At 56.0% G+C, this 17,760-nt stretch overlaps 2 protein-coding genes across 3 annotated transcripts in view; one reads left to right on the top strand and one right to left on the bottom strand.

Annotated features, from left to right (window-relative positions):
• LOC144499965 (interleukin-1 receptor type 2-like) overlaps nucleotides 1–17,760 on the top strand; it is a 1,647,203-nt gene that overhangs the window by 949,818 nt on the left and 679,625 nt on the right. The gene's annotated exons all lie outside the window — the stretch shown is intronic.
• pgap2 (post-GPI attachment to proteins 2) overlaps nucleotides 11,926–17,760 on the bottom strand; it is a 60,059-nt gene continuing 54,224 nt past the window's right edge. For both annotated transcript variants that reach the window (XM_078222630.1, XM_078222631.1), the window contains exon 6: nucleotides 11,926–12,676. In XM_078222630.1, the coding sequence (XP_078078756.1) occupies nucleotides 12,546–12,676 (131 nt within the window). In that variant the 3' untranslated portion in view covers nucleotides 11,926–12,545. The remainder of the gene's footprint in view (nucleotides 12,677–17,760) is intronic.

Below are 17,760 nucleotides of genomic sequence, written 5' to 3'. Positions count from 1 at the left end.
GGCGCTGTGTGTGAGGTGCTGTGTGTGTGAGGCGCTGTGTGTGAGGCGCTGTGTGTGAGGCGCTGTGTGTGAGGCGCTGTGTGTGAGGTGCTGTGTGTGAGGCGCTGTGTGTGAGGTGCTGTGTGTGTGAGGCGCTGTGTGTGTGGTGCTGTGTGTGTGAGGTGCTGTATGTGAGGCGCTGTGTGTGAGGTGCTCTGTGTGTGAGGCGCTGTGTGTGAGGCGCTGTGTGTGAGGCGCTGTGTGTGAGGTGCTGTGTGTGTGAGGCGCTGTGTGTGTGGTGCTGTGTGTGTGAGGTGCTGTATGTGAGGCGCTGTGTGTGTGAGGCGCTGTGTGTGAGGTGCTGTGTGTGTGAGGCGCTGTGTGAGAGGTGCTGTGTGTGTGAGGCGCTGTGTGAGAGGTGTGTGTGAGGCGCTGTGTGTGAGGCGCTGTGTGAGAGGTGTGTGTGGGGTGCTGTGTGTGAGGCGCTGTGTGAGAGGTGTGTGTGAGGCGCTGTGTGTGAGGCGCTGTGTGAGAGGTGTGTGTGGGGTGCTGTGTGTGTGAGGCGCTGTGTGTGAGCTGCTGTGTGAGAGGTGCTGTGCGTGTGAGGCGCTGTGTGTGTGAGGTGCTCTGTGTGTGAGGTGCTGTGTGTGTGAGGCGCTGTGTGTGAGGTGCTGTGTGTGAGAGGTGCGGTGTGTGTGAGGCGCTGTGTGAGAGGTGTGTGTGTGAGGTGCTGTGTGTGAGGCGCTGTGTGTGTGAGGCGCTGTGTGAGAGGTGTGTGTGTGAGGTGCTGTGTGTGAGTTGCTGTGTGTGTGAGGTGCTGTGTGTGTGAGGCGCTGTGTGTGTGAGGCGCTGTGTGAGAGGTGTGTGTGTGAGGTGGTGTGTGTGTGAGGCGCTGTGTGAGAGATGTGTGTGAGGTGTTGTGTGTGAGGCGCTGTGTGAGAGGTGTGTGTGGGATGCTGTGTGTGAGGCGCTGTGTGTGTGAGGCGCTGTGTGAGAGGTGTGTGTGAGGCGCTGTGTGTGAGGTGTGTGTGAGGTGCTGTATGTGAGGCGCTGTGTGTGTGAGGCGCTGTGTGAGAGGTGTGTGTGGGGTGCTGTGTGTGTGAGGTGCTGTGTGTGAGGCGCTGTGTGTGAGGCGCTGTGTGTGTGAGGCGCTGTGTGAGAGTTGTGTGTGGGGTGCTGTGTGTGTGAGGTGCTGTGTGTGAGGCGCTGTGTGTGAGGTGTGTGTGAGGTGCTGTGTGTGAGGCGCTGTGTGAGAGGTGTGTGTGGGATGCTGTGTGTGAGGCGCTGTGTGTGTGAGGCACTGTGTGTGTGAGGCACTGTGTGTGAGGTGCTGTGTGTGTGAGGCGCTGTGTGTGTGAGGCGCTGTGTGAGGCGCTGTGTGTGAGGTGCTGTGTGTGAGGCGCTGTGTGTGTGAGGTGCTGTGTGTGTGAGGCGCTGTGTGTGAGGTGCTGTGTGTGTGAGGCGCTGTGTGTGAGGCGCTGTGTGTGTGAGGCGCTGTGTGTGAGGTGCTGTGTGTGTGAGGTGCTGTATGTGAGGCGCTGTGTGTGTGAGGTGCTGTGTGTGAGGCGCTGTGTGTGTGAGGCGCTGTGTGTGAGGTGCTGTGTGTGTGAGGCGCTGTGTGTGTGAGGCGCTGTGTGAGGCGCTGTGTGTGAGGTGCTGTGTGTGAGGCGCTGTGTGTGTGAGGTGCTGTGTGTGTGAGGCGCTGTGTGTGAGGTGCTGTGTGTGTGAGGCGCTGTGTGTGAGGTGCTGTGTGTGTGAGGCGCTGTGTGTGTGGTGCTGTGTGTGTGAGGTGCTGTATGTGAGGCGCTGTGTGTGTGAGGCGCTGTGTGTGAGGTGCTGTGTGTGTGAGGCGCTGTGTGAGAGGTGCTGTGTGTGTGAGGCGCTGTGTGAGAGGTGTGTGTGGGGTGCTGTGTGTGTGAGGCGCTGTGTGTGAGCTGCTGTGTGAGAGGTGCTGTGCGTGTGAGGCGCTGTGTGTGTGAGGCGCTGTGTGAGAGGTGTGTGTGGGGTGCTGTGTGTGTGAGGCGCTGTGTGTGAGGCGCTGTGTGAGAGGTGCTGTGTGTGTGAGGCGCTGTGTGAGAGGTGTGTGTGGGGTGCTGTGTGTGTGAGGCGCTGTGTGTGAGGTGCTGTGTGTGTGAGGCGCTGTGTGAGAGGTGTGTGTGGGGTGCTGTGTGTGAGGCGCTGTGTGTGTGAGGCGCTGTGTGAGAGGTGTGTGTGGGGTGCTGTGTGTGTGGGGTGCTGTGTGTGTGAGGTGCTGTGTGTGTGAGGCGCTGTGTGTGAGGCGCTGTGTGTGTGAGGCACTGTGTGAGAGGTGTGTGTGAGGTGCTGTGTGTGAGGCGCTGTGTGTGTGAGGCGCTGTGTGAGAGGTGTGTGTGGGGTGCTGTGTGTGTGAGACGCTGTGTGTGGGGTGCTGTGTGTGTGAGGTGCTGTGTGTGTGAGGCGCTGTGTGAGAGGTGTGTGTGGGGTGCTGTGTGTGTGAGGTGCTGTGTGTGTGAGGCGCTGTGTGAGAGGTGTGTGTGGGGTGCTGTGTGTGCGAGGCGCTGTGTGAGAGGTGCTGTGTGTGAGGCGCTGTGTGTGTGAGGTGCTGTGTGTGAGGCGCTGTGTGTGAGGTGCTGTGTGTGAGGCGCTGTGTGTGTGAGGTGCTGTGTGTGAGGCGCTGTGTGAGAGGTGTGTGTGGGGTGCTGTGTGTGTGAGGCGCTGTGTGTGGGGTGCTGTGTGTGTGAGGTGCTGTGTGTGTGAGGTGCTGTGTGTGTGAGGCGCTGTGTGAGAGGTGTGTGTGGGGTGCTGTGTGTGTGAGGCGCTGTGTGTGAGGTGCTGTGAGTGAGGCGCTGTGTGTGGGGTGCTGTGTGTGTGAGGTGCTGTGTGCGTGAGGCGCTGTGTGAGAGGTGTGTGTGGGGTGTTGTGTGTGCGAGGCGCTGTGTGAGAGGTGCTGTGTGTGTGAGGTGCTGTGTGTGAGGCGCTGTGTGTGAGGCGCTGTGTGTGTGAGGTGCTGTGTGTGAGGCGCTGTGTGTGAGGTGCTGTGTGTGAGGCGCTGTGTGTGTGAGGCACTGTGTGAGAGGTGTGTATGGGGTGCTGTGTGTGTGAGGCGCTGTGTGAGAGGTGCTGTGTGTGTGAGGCGCTGTGTGTGAGGTGCTGTGTGTGAGGCGCTGTGTGTGTGAGGCGCTGTGTGAGAGGTGTGTGTGGGGTGCTGTGTGTGTGAGGCGCTGTGTGAGAGGTGCTGTGTGTGAGGCGCTGTGTGTGAGGTGCAGTGTGTGAGGCGCTGTGTGTGTGAGGTGCTGTGTGTGAGGCGCTGTGTGTGAGGTGCTGTGTGTGAGGCGCTGTGTGTGTGAGGCGCTGTGTGAGAGGTATGTGTGGGGTGCTGTGTGTGCGAGGCGCTGTGTGAGAGGTGCTGTGTGTGAGGCGCTGTGTGTGAGGCACTGTGTGTGTGAGGTGCTGTGTGTGGGGCGCTGTGTGTGAGGTGCTGTGTGTGAGGCGCTGTGTGTGAGGTGCTGTGTGTGAGGCGCTGTGTGTGTGAGGCGCTGTGTGAGAGGTGTGTGTGAGGTGCTGCGTGTGAGGTGCTGTGTGTGAGGCGCTGTGTGTGTGAGGTGCTGTGTGTGAGGCGCTGTGTGTGAGGTGCTGTGTGTGAGGCGCTGTGTGTGAGGCGCTGTGTGTGTGAGGCGCTGTGTGAGAGGTGTGTGTGAGGCGCTGTGTGTGAGGTGCTGTGTGTGAGGCGCTGTGTGAGTGGTGCTGTGTGTGAGGCGCTGTGTGTGAGGTGCTGTGTGTGAGGCGCTGTGTGTGTGAGGCGCTGTGTGAGAGGTGTGTGTGAGGCGCTGTGTGTGAGGAGCTGTGTGTGAGGCGCTGTGTGTGAGGCGCTGTGTGAGAGGTGTGTGTGGGGTGCTGTGTGTGGGGTGCTGTGTGTGAGGTGCTGTGTGTGAGGCGCTGTGTGACAGGTGCTGTGTGTGAGGCGCTGCGTGTGTGAGGCGCTGTGTGAGAGGTGTGTGTGAGGCGCTGTGTGTGTGAGGTGCTGTGTGTGAGGCGCTGTGTGTGAGGTGCTGTGTGTGAGGCGCTGTGTGTGTGAGGCGCTGTGTGAGAGGTGTGTGTGAGGCGCTGTGTGTGTGAGGTGCTGTGTGTGAGGCGGTGTGTGTGAGGTGCTGTGTGTGAGGCGCCGAGTGTGTGAGGTGCTGTGTGTGAGGCGCTGTGTGTGTGAGGCGCTGTGTGTGAGGCGCTGTGTGTGTGAGGCGCTGTGTGTGAGGCGCTGTGTGAGAGGTGTGTGTGGGGTGCTGTGTGTGTGAGGCGCTGTGTGAGAGGTGTGTGTGGGGTGCTGTGTGTGTGAGGCGCTGTGTGTGAGGCGCTGTGTGAGAGGTGTGTGTGGGGTGCTGTGTGTGAGGTGCTGTGTGTGAGGCGCTGTGTGAGAGGTGCTGTGTGTGAGGCGCTGTGTGTGTGAGGTGCTGTGTGTGAGGCGCTGTGTGTGAGGTGCTGTGTGTGAGGCGCTGTGTGTGTGAGGCGCTGTGTGAGAGGTGTGTGTGAGGCGCTGTGTGTGTGAGGTGCTGTGTGTGAGGCGGTGTGTGTGAGGTGCTGTGTGTGAGGCGCTGTGTGTGTGAGGCGCTGTGTGAGAGGTGTGTGTGAGGCGCTGTGTGTGTGAGGTGCTGTGTGTGAGGCGCTGTGCGTGAGGCGCTGTGTGTATGAGGTGCTGTGTGTGAGGCGCTGTGTGTGAGGCGCTGTGTGTGTGAGGCGCTGTGTGAGAGGTGTGTGTGAGGCGCTGTGTGTGAGGTGCTGTGTGTGAGGCGCTGTGTGTGTGAGGTGCTGTGTGTGAGGCGGTGTGTGTGAGGTGCCGTGTGTGAGGCGCTGTGTGTGTGAGGCGCTGTGTGAGAGGTGTGTGTGAGGCGCTGTGTGTGTGAGGTGCTGTGTGTGAGGCGGTGTGTGTGAGGTGCTGTGTGTGAGGCGCTGTGTGTGAGGCGCCGAGTGTGTGAGGTGCTGTGTGTGAGGCTCTGTGTGTGTGAGGTGCTGTGTGTGAGGCGCTGTGTGTGTGAGGCGCTGTGTGTGAGGCGCTGTGTGAGAGGTGTGTGTGGGGTGCTGTGTGTGTGAGGCGCTGTGTGAGAGGTGTGTGTGGGGTGCTGTGTTTGTGAGGCGCTGTGTGAGAGGTGTGTGTGGGGTGCTGTGTGTGTGAGGCGCTGTGTGAGAGGTGTGTGTGGGGAGCTGTGTGTGTGAGGCGCTGTGTGTGAGGCGCTGTGTGAGAGGTGTGTGTGGGGTGCTGTGTGTGTGAGGCGCTGTGTGTGAGGCGCTGTGTGAGAGGTGTGTGTGGGGTGCTGTGTGTGTGAGGCGCTGTGTGAGAGGTGTGTGTGAGGCGCTGTGTGTGAGGCGCTGTGTGAGAGGTGCTGTGTGTGTGAGGCGCTGTGTGAGAGGTGTGTGTGGGGTGCTGTGTGTGTGAGGCGCTGTGTGTGAGGTGCTGTGTGAGAGGTGTGTGTGAGGCGGTGTGTGAGAGGTGTGTGTGAGGCGGTGTGTGAGAGGTGTGTGTGAGGCGGTGTGTGAGAGGTGTGTGTGGGGTGCTGTGTGTGTGAGGCGCTGTGTGAGAGGTGTGTGTGAGAGGTGTGTGTGAGAGGTGTGTGTGAGGCGCTGTGTGAGAGGTGTGTGTGGGGAGCTGTGTGTGTGAGGCGCTGTGTGAGAGGTGTGTGTGGGGTGCTGTGTGTGTGAGGCGCTGTGTGAGAGGTGTGTGTGAGAGGTGTGTGTGAGAGGTGTGTGTGAGGCGCTGTGTGAGAGGTGTGTGTGGGGTGCTGTGTGTGTGAGGCGCTGTGTGAGAGGTGTGTGTGAGAGGCGCTGTGTGAGAGGTGTGTGAGAGGCGCTGTGTGTGAGGTGTGTGTGAGGCGCTGTGTGTGAGGCGCTGTGTGAGAGGCGCTGTGTGAGAGGTGTGTGTGAGAGGTGTGTGTGAGAGGTGTGTGTGGGGAGCTGTGTGTGTGAGGCGGTGTGTGAGAGGCGCTGTGTGAGAGGTGTGTGTGAGAGGTGTGTGTGAGAGGTGTGTGAGGTGTGTGTGAGGCGCTGTGTGTGAGGTGTGTGTGAGGCGCTGTGTGAGAGGCGCTGTGTGAGAGGTGTGTGTGAGAGGTGTGTGTGAGGCGCTGTGTGAGAGGTGTGTGTGAGGCGCTGTGTGAGAGGTGTGTGTGAGGCGCTGTGTGAGAGGCGCTGTGTGAGAGGTGTGTGTGAGAGGTGTGTGTGAGAGGTGTGTGTGAGAGGTGTGTGTGAGGAGCTGTGTGTGTGAGGCGCTGTGTGAGAGGCGCTGTGTGAGAGGTGTGTGTGAGAGGTGTGTGTGAGAGGTGTGTGTGTGAGGCGCTGTGTGAGAGGTGTGTGTGGGGAGCTGTGTGTGTGAGGCGCTGTGTGAGAGGCGCTGTGTGAGAGGTGTGTGTGAGAGGTGTGTGTGAGGAGCTGTGTGTGAGAGGTGTGTGTGAGAGGTGTGTGTGAGGAGCTGTGTGTGAGGCGCTGTGTGTGCGGTGTGTGTGGGGAGCTGTGTGTGTGAGGCGCTGTGTGAGAGGCGCTGTGTGAGAGGCGCTGTGTGAGAGGTGTGTGTGAGGCGGTGTGTGAGAGGTGTGTGTGAGGAGCTGTGTGTGAGGCGCTGTGTGTGAGGCGCTGTGTGTGAGGTGTGTGTGGGGTGCTGTTGTATTCTGCCTGTCGTCCTCACAGAGATGTGCTGCCACATTGTTATTAAGTGGCTTTGCGCTGGGAGCTGAAACATGACTGTCCACTGCAGTCAGAGTTAGTGATCTGGGCAGGACCTTCAACCGATGCTATACACTAGATACATCGATGACATTTTCTTCCTTTGGAGTCATGGTGAGCAATTACTGAAACAACTATATGATGACATCAACAAGTTCCTTCCCACCATCAGACTCACCATGGACTACTCTCCGGAATCGGTTGCATTCTTGGACACACGCATCTCCATTAAGGACGGTCACCTCAGCACCTCACTGTACCGCAAGCCCACAGGTAACCTCACGTTAAAGAAGCCATCCCCTACGGACAAGCCCTCCGTATTCACAGGATCTGCTCGGATGAGGAGGATCGCAACAGACACCTCCAGACGCTGAAAGATGCCCTCATAAGAACAGGATATGGCGCTCGACTCATCGATCGACAGTTCCGACGCGCCACAGCGAAAAACCGCACCGACCTCCTCAGAAGACAAACACGAGACACGGTGGACAGAGTACCCTTCGTCGTCCAGTACTTCCCCGGAGCGGAGAAGCTACGGCATCTCCTCCAGAGCCTTCAACATGTCATTGATGAAGACGAACATCTCGCCAAGGCCATCCCCACACCCCCACTTCTTGCCTTCAAACAACCGCACAACTACAGACCATTGTCCGCAGCAAACTACCCAGCCTTCAGGAGAACAGTGACCACGACACCACACAACCCTGCCACAGCAACCTCTGCAAGACGTGCCGGATCATCGATACGGATGCCATCATCTCACGTGAGAACACCATCTACCAGGTACACGGTACATACTCTTGCAACTCGGCCAACGTTGTCTACCTGATACGCTGCAGGAAAGGATGTCCCGAGGCATGGTACATTGGGGAGACCATGCAGACGCTACGACAACGGATGAATGAACACCGCTCGACAATCACCAGGCAAGACTGTTCTCTTCCTGTTGGGGAACACTTCAGCGGTCACGGGCATTCAGCCTCTGATCTTCGGGTAAGCGTTCTCCAAGGCGGCCTTCACAACACACGACAACGCAGAGTCGCTGAGCAGAGACTGATAGCCAAGTTCCGCACACAAGAGAACGGCCTCAACCGGGATGTTGGGTTCATGTCACACTATCTGTAACCCCCACGACTTGCCTGGGCTTGGAAAATCTCACTAACTGTCCTGTCTGGAGACAATACACATCTCTTTAACCTGTGCTTAACACTCTCTCCACTCACATTGTCTGACCCTTTAAAACTTGATTACCTGTAAAGACTCGCATTCCAACCATTATTTTGTAAATTGAGTTTGTGTCTTTATATGTCCTGTTTGTGAACAGAACTCCCACTCACCTGGTGAAGGAGCAGCGCTCCGAAAGCTTGTGGCTTTTGCTACCAAATAAACCTGTTGGGCTTTAAGCTGGTGTTGTGAGACTTCTTACTGTGTTTACCCCAGTCCAACGCCGGCATCTCCACACCATGACACAACGGCCAGGGGACCAGAGAGAGCGATGGACCAAAGCACACACGCCCATTCTTCCTCAGAGCTGCTGCCTCAATCAGGATACTGGGAACTGTTTCATTCAGAGAAGCAATTTTCTTTGTGTCTCTGTTTGGTGTGGGAAGTATTTTGCTTCACTCTGATCACAGTGCAGCCTGAGCTATCAGTAATTCATTCCAGCCACATCCCCAAAATGAATCGGACAGAAAAATGTCTAGTTATCGCATCTCAGCCTGTAGCAGCAGTCTGAGTCTCAGCACATTGCACAAAGTGTGGTCAAGTACTCCTTCAATGAAGCCAGTCTAATCCCACTCTCTCCCCCAGTTGGATAGACAGTTGCTTTCCTCCCTGAAGGACATTGATGAACAATTGTGCAGCTTTGATTCTCATCGTGTTGGCAGAAGGTCACCAATCAGTAGATTCATTAAATTCAGTTTCAGAATTTTCTCTGATGGGATCTGAACTCATGCGTTTCGGTCAAGAGAGAGTGTTTCAGCAAAGGAACCCATCACAGCAGGCTTTACTGTGGTGAACTGAGAGAACGAAGCTGTCCGGTAACCGAGGGACAGAGAAAGGGAGCAGAGGGAGAGGCAGAGAGGCTCTGAGAGCAAGAGATGCTTCGAGGGAGGGAGAGAGAATCGCAGAGAGAGATAGAGATGGTCAGACTGGGAGGGCGCAGAGATGGGGAGAGAGAGAGAGAGCGAGAGTGGGGCAAAGGGGAGAGTGCTCGGAAAGGGGGAGAAGCCAAGTGAAGGAGAGAATTTCAGTGAGACCGAGTGGGATAAAGAGAAAGTGAGATGAGGAGAGAGGAAGTGAGACAGACAAACTCAGACAGAATGTATTTGATCTCGACAGCAGCTGCCTATCGGCAGAAGCCAGGCTGGTAAAGACTTCCTTCCGTTTTCTGTAAACAAACTCTTCGTTGGCAGTTGTAAACCTTACACGCAGTGGGTGTGTGACAGAGAGAGTGTGCACAGTGTGTGTGTGACAGAGAGTGTGCACAGTGGGTGTGTGACAGAGAGAGTGTGCACAGTGTGTGTGTGACAGAGAGTGTGCACAGTGGGTGTGTGACAGAGAGAGTGTGCACAGTGGGTGTGTGACAGAGAGAGTGTGCACAGTGGGTGTGTGACAGAGAGAGTGTGCACAGTGGGTGTGTGACAGAGAGAGTGTGCACAGTGGGTGTGTGACAGAGAGAGTGTGCACAGTGGGTGTGTGACAGAGAGTGTGCACAGTGGGTGTGTGACAGAGAGAGTGTGCACAGTGGGTGTGTGACAGAGAGAGTGTGCACAGTGAGTGTGTGACAGAGAGAGTGTGCGCACATTGTGGGCATGATAGCGAGTGCTACACAGTAGGCATGTGTCTGAGTGTGCACGTTGTGGGCATGGTAGTGAATGGTAGTGCACACTGTAGCAAGTGTGTGCACAGTGGGTGTGTGACAGTGAGTGTGCACAGTGGGTGTGTGACAGTGAGTGTGCACAGTGGGTGTGCAACTGTTAAACGTTGGCACAACATCGTCCAGTTTGTGGTCTCCAAATTCAGGCTGTCCAAAGGGAAGATTGCTTACTAGACATGTTTTGACTTTAAAGACAGCAGCAGCAATCGCAGCGTCGATGGAACTGGCTGCTGCTAAAGAGGCTTCACAACTTGATGCGGGAAGATCTACAAGTTGGGGATGACCCATAAGAAGTCAAAACTGCCGTAAGCATGTCACAGATGTACTAAATTGGGTTATACATACCACACACGCATGAGCGCATGCACATGACATGCTCACACACACGTACCCAATGAGCTCACACACAGCTACAGAAAGCAGAAACATCATTTAATTCTATATTTTCAGTACAAAATCCCATCTCAGTCACTGAGATAAATTTTAAAGAGATGAATTCTTCACACAAAGTACAATCACCTCAACCAGATCCCCATACAAATGGTTTTAAAAATTTATTCACACCACAGGACTATTAAAAGAATTGCTTTATGTTCTTGATTATATCACGGCCCATCCCCGGATCTTTGCAACCTATTCACATCATTGAAAGCTTTTAGTGTCACCGTAACTGAGAATATATCTCAGTAATTAGGAACCACGGCAGGAAGTGAGGGGGGTGGAGGGGTCAGGGAGCGGGGGGGGGGGGGGGGGGGGGCAGGGAGCGAGGGGGGGACAGGGAGCGAGGGGGGGGGGGACAGGGAGCGAGGGGGGGGGACAGGGAGCGAGGGGGGGGACAGGGAGCGAGGGGGGGGGACAGGGAGCGAGGGGGGGGGACAGGGAGCGAGGGGGGGGGACAGGGAGCGAGGGGGGGGGACAGGGAGCGAGGGGGGGGAGAGGGAGCGAGGGGGGGGAGAGGGAGCGAGGGGGGGGGACAGGGAGCGAGGGGGGGGGACAGGGAGCGAGGGGGGGGAGAGGGAGCGAGGGGGGGGAGAGGGAGCGAGGGGGGGGGAGAGGGAGCAAGGGGGGGGGACAGGGAGCGAGGGGGGGGGGACAGGGAGCGAGGGAGGGGGACAGGGAGCGAGGGGGGGACAGGGAGCGAGGGGGGGGGACAGGGAGCGAGGGAGGGGGACAGGGAGCGAGGGGGGGACAGGGAGCGAGGGGGGGACAGGGAGCGAGGGGGGGGACGGGGAGCGAGGGGGGGGGGGACAGGGAGCGAGGGGGGGGGAGAGGGAGCGAGGGGGGGACAGGGAGCGAGGGGGGGACAGGGAGCAAGGGGGGGACAGGGAGCGAGGGGGGGACAGGGAGCGAGGGGGGGACAGGGAGCGAGGGGGGGACAGGGAGCGAGGGGGGGACAGGGAGCGAGGGGGGGACAGGGAGCGAGGGGGGGACAGGGAGCGAGGGGGGGACAGGGAGCGATGGGGGGACAGGGAGCGAGGGGGGGACAGGGAGCGAGGGGGGGACAGGGAGCGAGGGGGGGACAGGGAGCGAGGGGGGGACAGGGAGCGAGGGGGGGACAGGGAGCGAGGGGGGGACAGGGAGCGAGGGGGGGACAGGGAGCGAGGGGGGGACAGGGAGCGAGGGGGGGACAGGGAGCGAGGGGGGGACAGGGAGCGAGGGGGGACAGGGAGCGAGGGGGGACAGGGAGCGAGGGGGGACAGGGAGCGAGGGGGGGGACAGGGAGCGAGGGGTGGGACAGGGAGCGAGGGGGGGGACAGGGAGCGAGGGGGGGGACAGGGAGCGAGGGGGGGGACAGGGAGCGAGGGGGGGGGACGGGGGGGGGGACAGGGAGAGGGGGGGGACGGGGAGCGAGGGGGGGGACGGGGAGCGAGGGGGGGGACGGGGGGGGGGGACAGGGAGAGGGGGGGGACGGAGAGCGAGGGGGGGGACGGGGAGCGAGGGGGGGGACGGGGAGCGAGGGGGGGGACGGGGAGCGAGGGGGGGGACGGGGAGCGAGGGGGGGGACGGGGAGCGAGGGGGGGGACGGGGAGCGAGGGGGGGGACGGGGAGCGAGGGGGGGGACGGGGAGCGAGGGGGGGGGACGGGGAGCGAGGGGGGGACGGGGAGCGAGGGGGGGGACGGGGAGCGAGGGGGGGGACGGGGAGCGAGGGGGGGGGACGGGGAGCGAGGGGGGGACGGGGAGCGAGGGGGGGGACGGGGAGCGAGGGGGGGGAACGGGGAGCGAGGGGGGGGACGGGGAGCGAGGGGGGGGACGGGGAGCGAGGGGGGGGACGGGGAGCGAGGGGGGGGATGGGGAGCGAGGGGGGGGACGGGGAGCGAGGGGGGGGACAGGGAGCGAGGGGGGGGACAGGGAGCGAGGGGGGGGACAGGGAGCGAGGGGGGGGACAGGGAGCGAGGGGGGGGACAGGGAGCGAGGGGGGGGACAGGGAGCGAGGGGGGGACAGGGAGCGAGGGGGGGGGACAAGGAGCGAGGGGGGGGACAGGGAGCGAGGGGGGGACAGGGAGCGAGGGGGGGACAGGGAGCGAGGGGGGGGACAGGGAGCGAGGGGGGGAAACAGGGAACGAGGGGGGGAAACAGGGAACGAGGGGGGGGGGGACAGGGAGTGGGGGGGGGACAGGGAGCGAGAAAAAACAAAATGATAGGAATTATTTGTTTTGAGTGAAGATGGGATTCTGGAACGCGGATTGGAAATGATTAAAACACCAGCTCCATCCAAACGTCACATCATTTGTGTTTAAAGTGTGCAGGAAACATGGAGTGGCAAAGTGTGCAGTATAAAGGCTGCTTTCACACACACACTCTCTCTCAAACACTCCTTTATCCTCTGGGTCTGAGAGCAGAAACACTGTCCCCACAGTGACCGTCACAGTCACTGTCCCCTCCCCCACACTCGCTCCTCCCCATTTCATGGGTCACCTCTGACCCACAGAGACAGGCCCTGCTTTGTGCCTCAGACAGGGCTCTGATTGTCCACTCCCCATGGACACAGGCCTTCAGCAAGCTCGCTCAGAATCGCTTGTTCTCGGGAAGGCTCCCGACCACCAGTTCCTTGTTTCCAAAATCCCAGTAAGCCGTCATGTGGAAACTCATGTTTGACAAAACCACCAAATACTCCAGGAGCGAAAAGATTGTGTAAACTGCAGAGAGGGAGAGAGAGAGAGACGCAGGGTCAAGGGTCAGCTTATAAACAGGGTCCGCATGAGAGACAATTCAACTGGAAATCATTTATGAACCCAGGGTTCTTCCAGCTGTTCACACAGCCGGATCCCAGCATGGCAGAGGCACCGGGCCGGATCCCAGGCCGAGGGCAGGATCCCAGGCCCAGATCCCAGCATGGCACTAAGGCCCAGGCCCAGATCCCAGCATGGCAGAGGCACCGGGCCGGATCCCAGCATGGCAGAGGCACAGGGCCGGATCCCAGGCCCAGGGCCGGATCCCAGCATGGTATTGAGGCACAGATAGGAGTGTTGACATGTACACTGGGAGGTGGATGTGTGTGCGCGCATTCTGAATTTCCAATGCCAATGACACATACATACCCCTGTACCCCCAAACACCCCCCACCCCTCCCCACCTGAGATGTGTGTCCACTTCCTGCCAAGACAGATCAAAGTTGGGGAGAGGTTTGTTGTGTTTTGATTTGATTTATTGTCACATGTATTAACATACAGTGAAAAGTATTGTTTCTTGCACGTGAGACAGACATAGCATACCATTGATAGAGAAGGAAACGAGAGAGTGCAGAATGCAGTGTTACAGTCATAGCTAGGGTGTAGAGAAAGATCAACTTAGTGCAAGGTAGGTCCATTCAAAAGTCTGACAGCAGCAGGGAAGAAGCTGTTCTTGAGTCGGTTGGTACGTGACCTCAGACTTTTGTATCTTTTTCCTGACGGAAGAAGGTGGAAGAGAGAATGTCCGGGGTGCGTGGGGTCCTTGATTATGCTGGCTGCTTTGCCGAGGCAGAGGGAAGTGTAGACAGAGTCAATGGATGGGAGGCTGGTCTGTGTGAAGGACTGGGCTATGTTCACAACCCTTTGTAGTTTCTCGTAGTCTTGGTCAGAGCAGGAGCCATACCAAGCTGTGATACAACCAGAAAGGATGCTTTCTATAGTGCATCTGTAACAAGTTGGAGAAAGTTGTAGCAGACAGGCCGAAACTCCTTAGCCTTCTGAGAAAGTAGAGGCGTTGGTGGGGCTTTCTTAACTATAGTGTCCGCATAGGGGTCAATCCTGCTTAGGAGTGAAAGTAATAGGGCAATTGTTATGGGGGATTTTAACTTGACTAATATTGACTGGAATTGTTATAGCTCTAGCTCGTTAGAGGGGTCAGTTTTTGTTCAAAGCGTGCAGGAAGGTTTTTTGACTCAGTATGTAGACAGGCCAACTAGAGGTGAGGCTATATTGGATCTGGTGCTGGGAAATGAGCCAGACCAGGTGCTAGACTTGGAAGTTGGTGTGCATTTTGGTGATAGTGACCACAATTCGGTTACGTTCACCTTAGTGATGGAAAGGGATAGGCATGAACCTCGGGCCAGTGGTTTTAGCTGGGGGAAGGGTAATTATGAGGCTATTAGGAGAGAATTAGGAAACATAGGTTGGACTAGGAGATTACAGGGACTGGGAACGTCCGACATGTGGAGTTTTTTCAAGGAGCAGCTACTGCGAGTCTGTGATAGGTATGTCCCTGTCAGGCAAGGAGGAATTGGTAGGGCTAGGGAACCGTGGTGCACCAAAAAAGTTTCTTTGTTGGTTAAAAAGAAAAAGGAGGCTTATGTTCGGATGAGACGTGAGCACTCGGGTAGTGCACTAGAAAGCTTTAGATTGGCTAAGAGGGAGTTGAAGAGCGAGCTTAGAAGGGCTAAAAGGGGACATGAGAAGACTTTGGCGGATAGGGTTAAAGAGAATCCTAAGGCGTTCTATAGGTATGTCAAGAACAGAAGGTTGGTTAGGGCAAGTTTAGGGCCAGTTATAGATGGCAGAGGGAAGTTATGTGTGGAACCGGAGGAGATTGGTGAAGCATTGAACCAATATTTCTCTTCGGTGTTCACGCAAGGGGACATGAATATAGCTGAGGAGGACACTGGGTTGCAAGGGAGTAGAATAGACAGTATTACAGTTGATAAGGAGGATGTGCAGGATATTCTGGAGGGTCTGAAAATAGATAAATCCCCTGGTCCGGATGGGATTTATCCAAGGATTCTCTGGGAGGCAAGAGAAGTGATTGCAGAGCCTCTGGCTCTGATCTTCAGGTCGTCGTTGGCCTCTGGTATAGTACCAGAAGATTGGAGGTTAGCGAATGTTGTCCCATTGTTTAAGAAGGGGAACAGAGACTTCCCCGGGAATTATAGACCGGTGAGTCTCACTTCTGTTGTCGGCAAGATGTTGGAAAAAATTATAAGGGATAGGATTTATAGTTATTTGGAGAGTAATGAATTGATAGGTGATAGTCAGCATGGTTTTGTGGCAGGTAGGTCGTGCCTTACTAACCTTATTGAGTTTTTTGAGAAAGTGACCAAGGAGGTGGATGGGGGCAAGGCAGTGGACGTGGTATATATGGATTTTAGTAAGGCGTTTGATAAGGTTCACCATGGTAGGCTTCTGCAGAAAATGCAGATGTATGGGATTGGGGGTGATCTAGGAAATTGGATCAGGAATTGGCTAGCGGATAGGAAACAGAGGGTGGTGGTTGATAGTAAATATTCATCATGGAGTGCGGTTACAAGTGGTGTACCTCAGGGATCTGTTTTGGGGCCACTGCTGTTTGTAATATTTATTAATGATCTGGATGAGGGTATAGTTGGGTGGATTAGCAAATTTGCTGATGACACCAAAGTCGGTGGTGTGGTAGACAGTGAGGAAGGGTGTCGTAGTTTGCAGGAAGACTTAGACAGGTTGCAAAGTTGGGCCGAGAGGTGGCGGATGGAGTTTAATGCGGAGAAGTGTGAGGTAATTCACTTTGGTAGGAATAACAGATGTGTTGAGTATAGGGCTAACGGGAGGACTTTGAATAGTGTGGAGGAGCAGAGGGATCTAGGTGTATGTGTGCATAGATCCCTGAAAGTTGGGAATCAAGTAGATAAGGTTGTTAAGAAGGCATATGGTGTCTTGGCGTTTATTGGTAGGGGGATTGAATTTAGGAGTCGTAGCGTTATGTTGCAACTGTACACAACTCTGGTGCGGCCGCACTTGGAGTACTGTGTGCAGTTCTGGTCCCCACATTACAGGAAGGATGTGGAGGCTTTGGAGAGGGTGCAGAGGAGGTTTACCAGGATGTTGCCTGGTATGGAGGGGAGATCCTATGAGGAGAGGCTGAGGGATTTGGGATTGTTTTCGCTGGAAAGGCGGCGGCTAAGAGGGGATCTTATTGAAACATATAAGATGATTAGAGGTTTAGATAGGGTGGATAGTGATAGCCTTTTTCCTCTGATGGAGAAATCCAGCACGAGGGGGCATGGCTTTAAATTGAGGGGGGGTAGTTATAGAACCGATGTCAGGGGTAGGTTCTTTACCCAGAGGGTGGTGAGGGATTGGAATGCCCTGCCAGCATCAGTAGTAAATGCGCCTAGTTTGGGGGCGTTTAAGAGATCCGTAGATAGGTTCATGGACGAAAAGAAATTGGTTTAGGTTGGAGGGTCACAGTTTTTTTTTTTAACTGGTCGGTGCAACATCGTGGGCCGAAGGGCCTGTTCTGCGCTGTAATGTTCTATGTTCTAGGACAGGTTGTTGGTGATCTGGACACCTAAAAACTTGAAGCTCGCGACCATTTCCACTTCATCCCTGTTGATGTAGACAGGGGCATGTCCTCCACTACACTTCCTGAAGTTGATGACTATCTCTTTCATTTTACTGAGAGTGAGGGAGAGATTATTGTCGAGATTAAGGCCTGGACAATGCTCTAGGGGATACAGGTTCGAATCCCACCACGGCAGCCGGAGGGATTTAAATTCACAAAATTAAGTTTCTCTGGAATGAAAAACTAATCTCAGTAAAGGAGACAATGAAAACATTGTCGATTGTCGGAAAATTGGTTGACTCTCAACTGCCCTCTGAAATGGCCGAGTGAGACACTCAGTTGTAACAATCGCTACAGAAAAGGTGATTGAGAATAAAACCAGACAGGGCTCCCAGCATCACCCACCCTGCTGCCTCCATGTGCGGCAAGACCTGAACAATATCCAGGTTTGGGCTGACAAGTGCCAAATAACATTCACACCACACAAGTGTGACGCTCCAGTGCCTTTAGAAAATGTACTTTAAGCACGTTCCCTGCAGTTATAAGCAGGCACTCAGCTGGTTGTCCTTTTATTACTGCTCAAATGGCAGCGGCACGGTGGCACAGTGGTTGGCACTGCTGCCTCACTGCGCCAGGGACCCGGGTTCAATTCCCAGCTTGGGTCACTGTCTGAGTGGAGTTTGCACGTTCTCCCCGTGTCTGCGTGGGTTTCCTCCGGGTGCTCCGGTTTCCCCCCCAGTCTGAAAGATGTGCTGGTTCGGTGCATTGACCCGAACAGGCGCTAGAGTGTGGCGACGAGGGGAATTTCACAGTCACTTCATTGCAGTGTTAATGTAAGCCTTAATTGTGACTAATAAATAAATAAACTTTAGAAATGCCTTAATGGTTTTTTGTTTATTTTTAAGCTGGGCTTAATGTATTCTCTTGGAGTTTACGGCCTTTTTGGAATTGTTATGGGGGGGGTGGGGAAAAGAATGATTGACAGGTGAGGTGGGACAATTTTGTTCCTCACAGGAGTTGTTCTTCTTTCAGGTTAGGCTGCTGGCTAGTCAGAAGGTGCTTGGACTCCAGGTTGGAGGCAGTGTGCTTGTCTCTCTCCCCCGGCTAGTTCGGAGCAATCTTTCCTACTTCTGTGGAGTGAATACTTTGCAGTTGGTGATTTGCTGGCTGGAGGCAGCAGAGACTCTATCTCTACCTCGAGAGACTGGGAGCTACAGAACGGAGACGCCAGCGTTTCAATTCTCCATGCAAAGGACTAATTCACAGCAGCTGTTGCAGAGCTGAAAAGTCACGTGAGCAGATGTATTTTCTGTGCTAAACCGAAATGGGGAGTATATGCGGTGCTGGAACAGTACATTGAGCTGTTAAGGTTTTACAATAACACAACCTTTTTTTCTAGTTGGTAAAAGTTACTGCTAATTTTCTATATGTTAACTATATTCTTAAACTTTGTTTGATAAAAGCTCCCTAGTGGGTCATTTGAATCGTA

Source organism: Mustelus asterias, chromosome 10 (genome assembly GCF_964213995.1).
Source record: "Mustelus asterias chromosome 10, sMusAst1.hap1.1, whole genome shotgun sequence".
Classification (NCBI taxonomy): domain Eukaryota; kingdom Metazoa; phylum Chordata; class Chondrichthyes; order Carcharhiniformes; family Triakidae; genus Mustelus; species Mustelus asterias.
The sequence above is the reverse complement of the archived record's forward strand: the minus strand, read 5'-3'. Positions and strand labels throughout refer to the sequence as shown.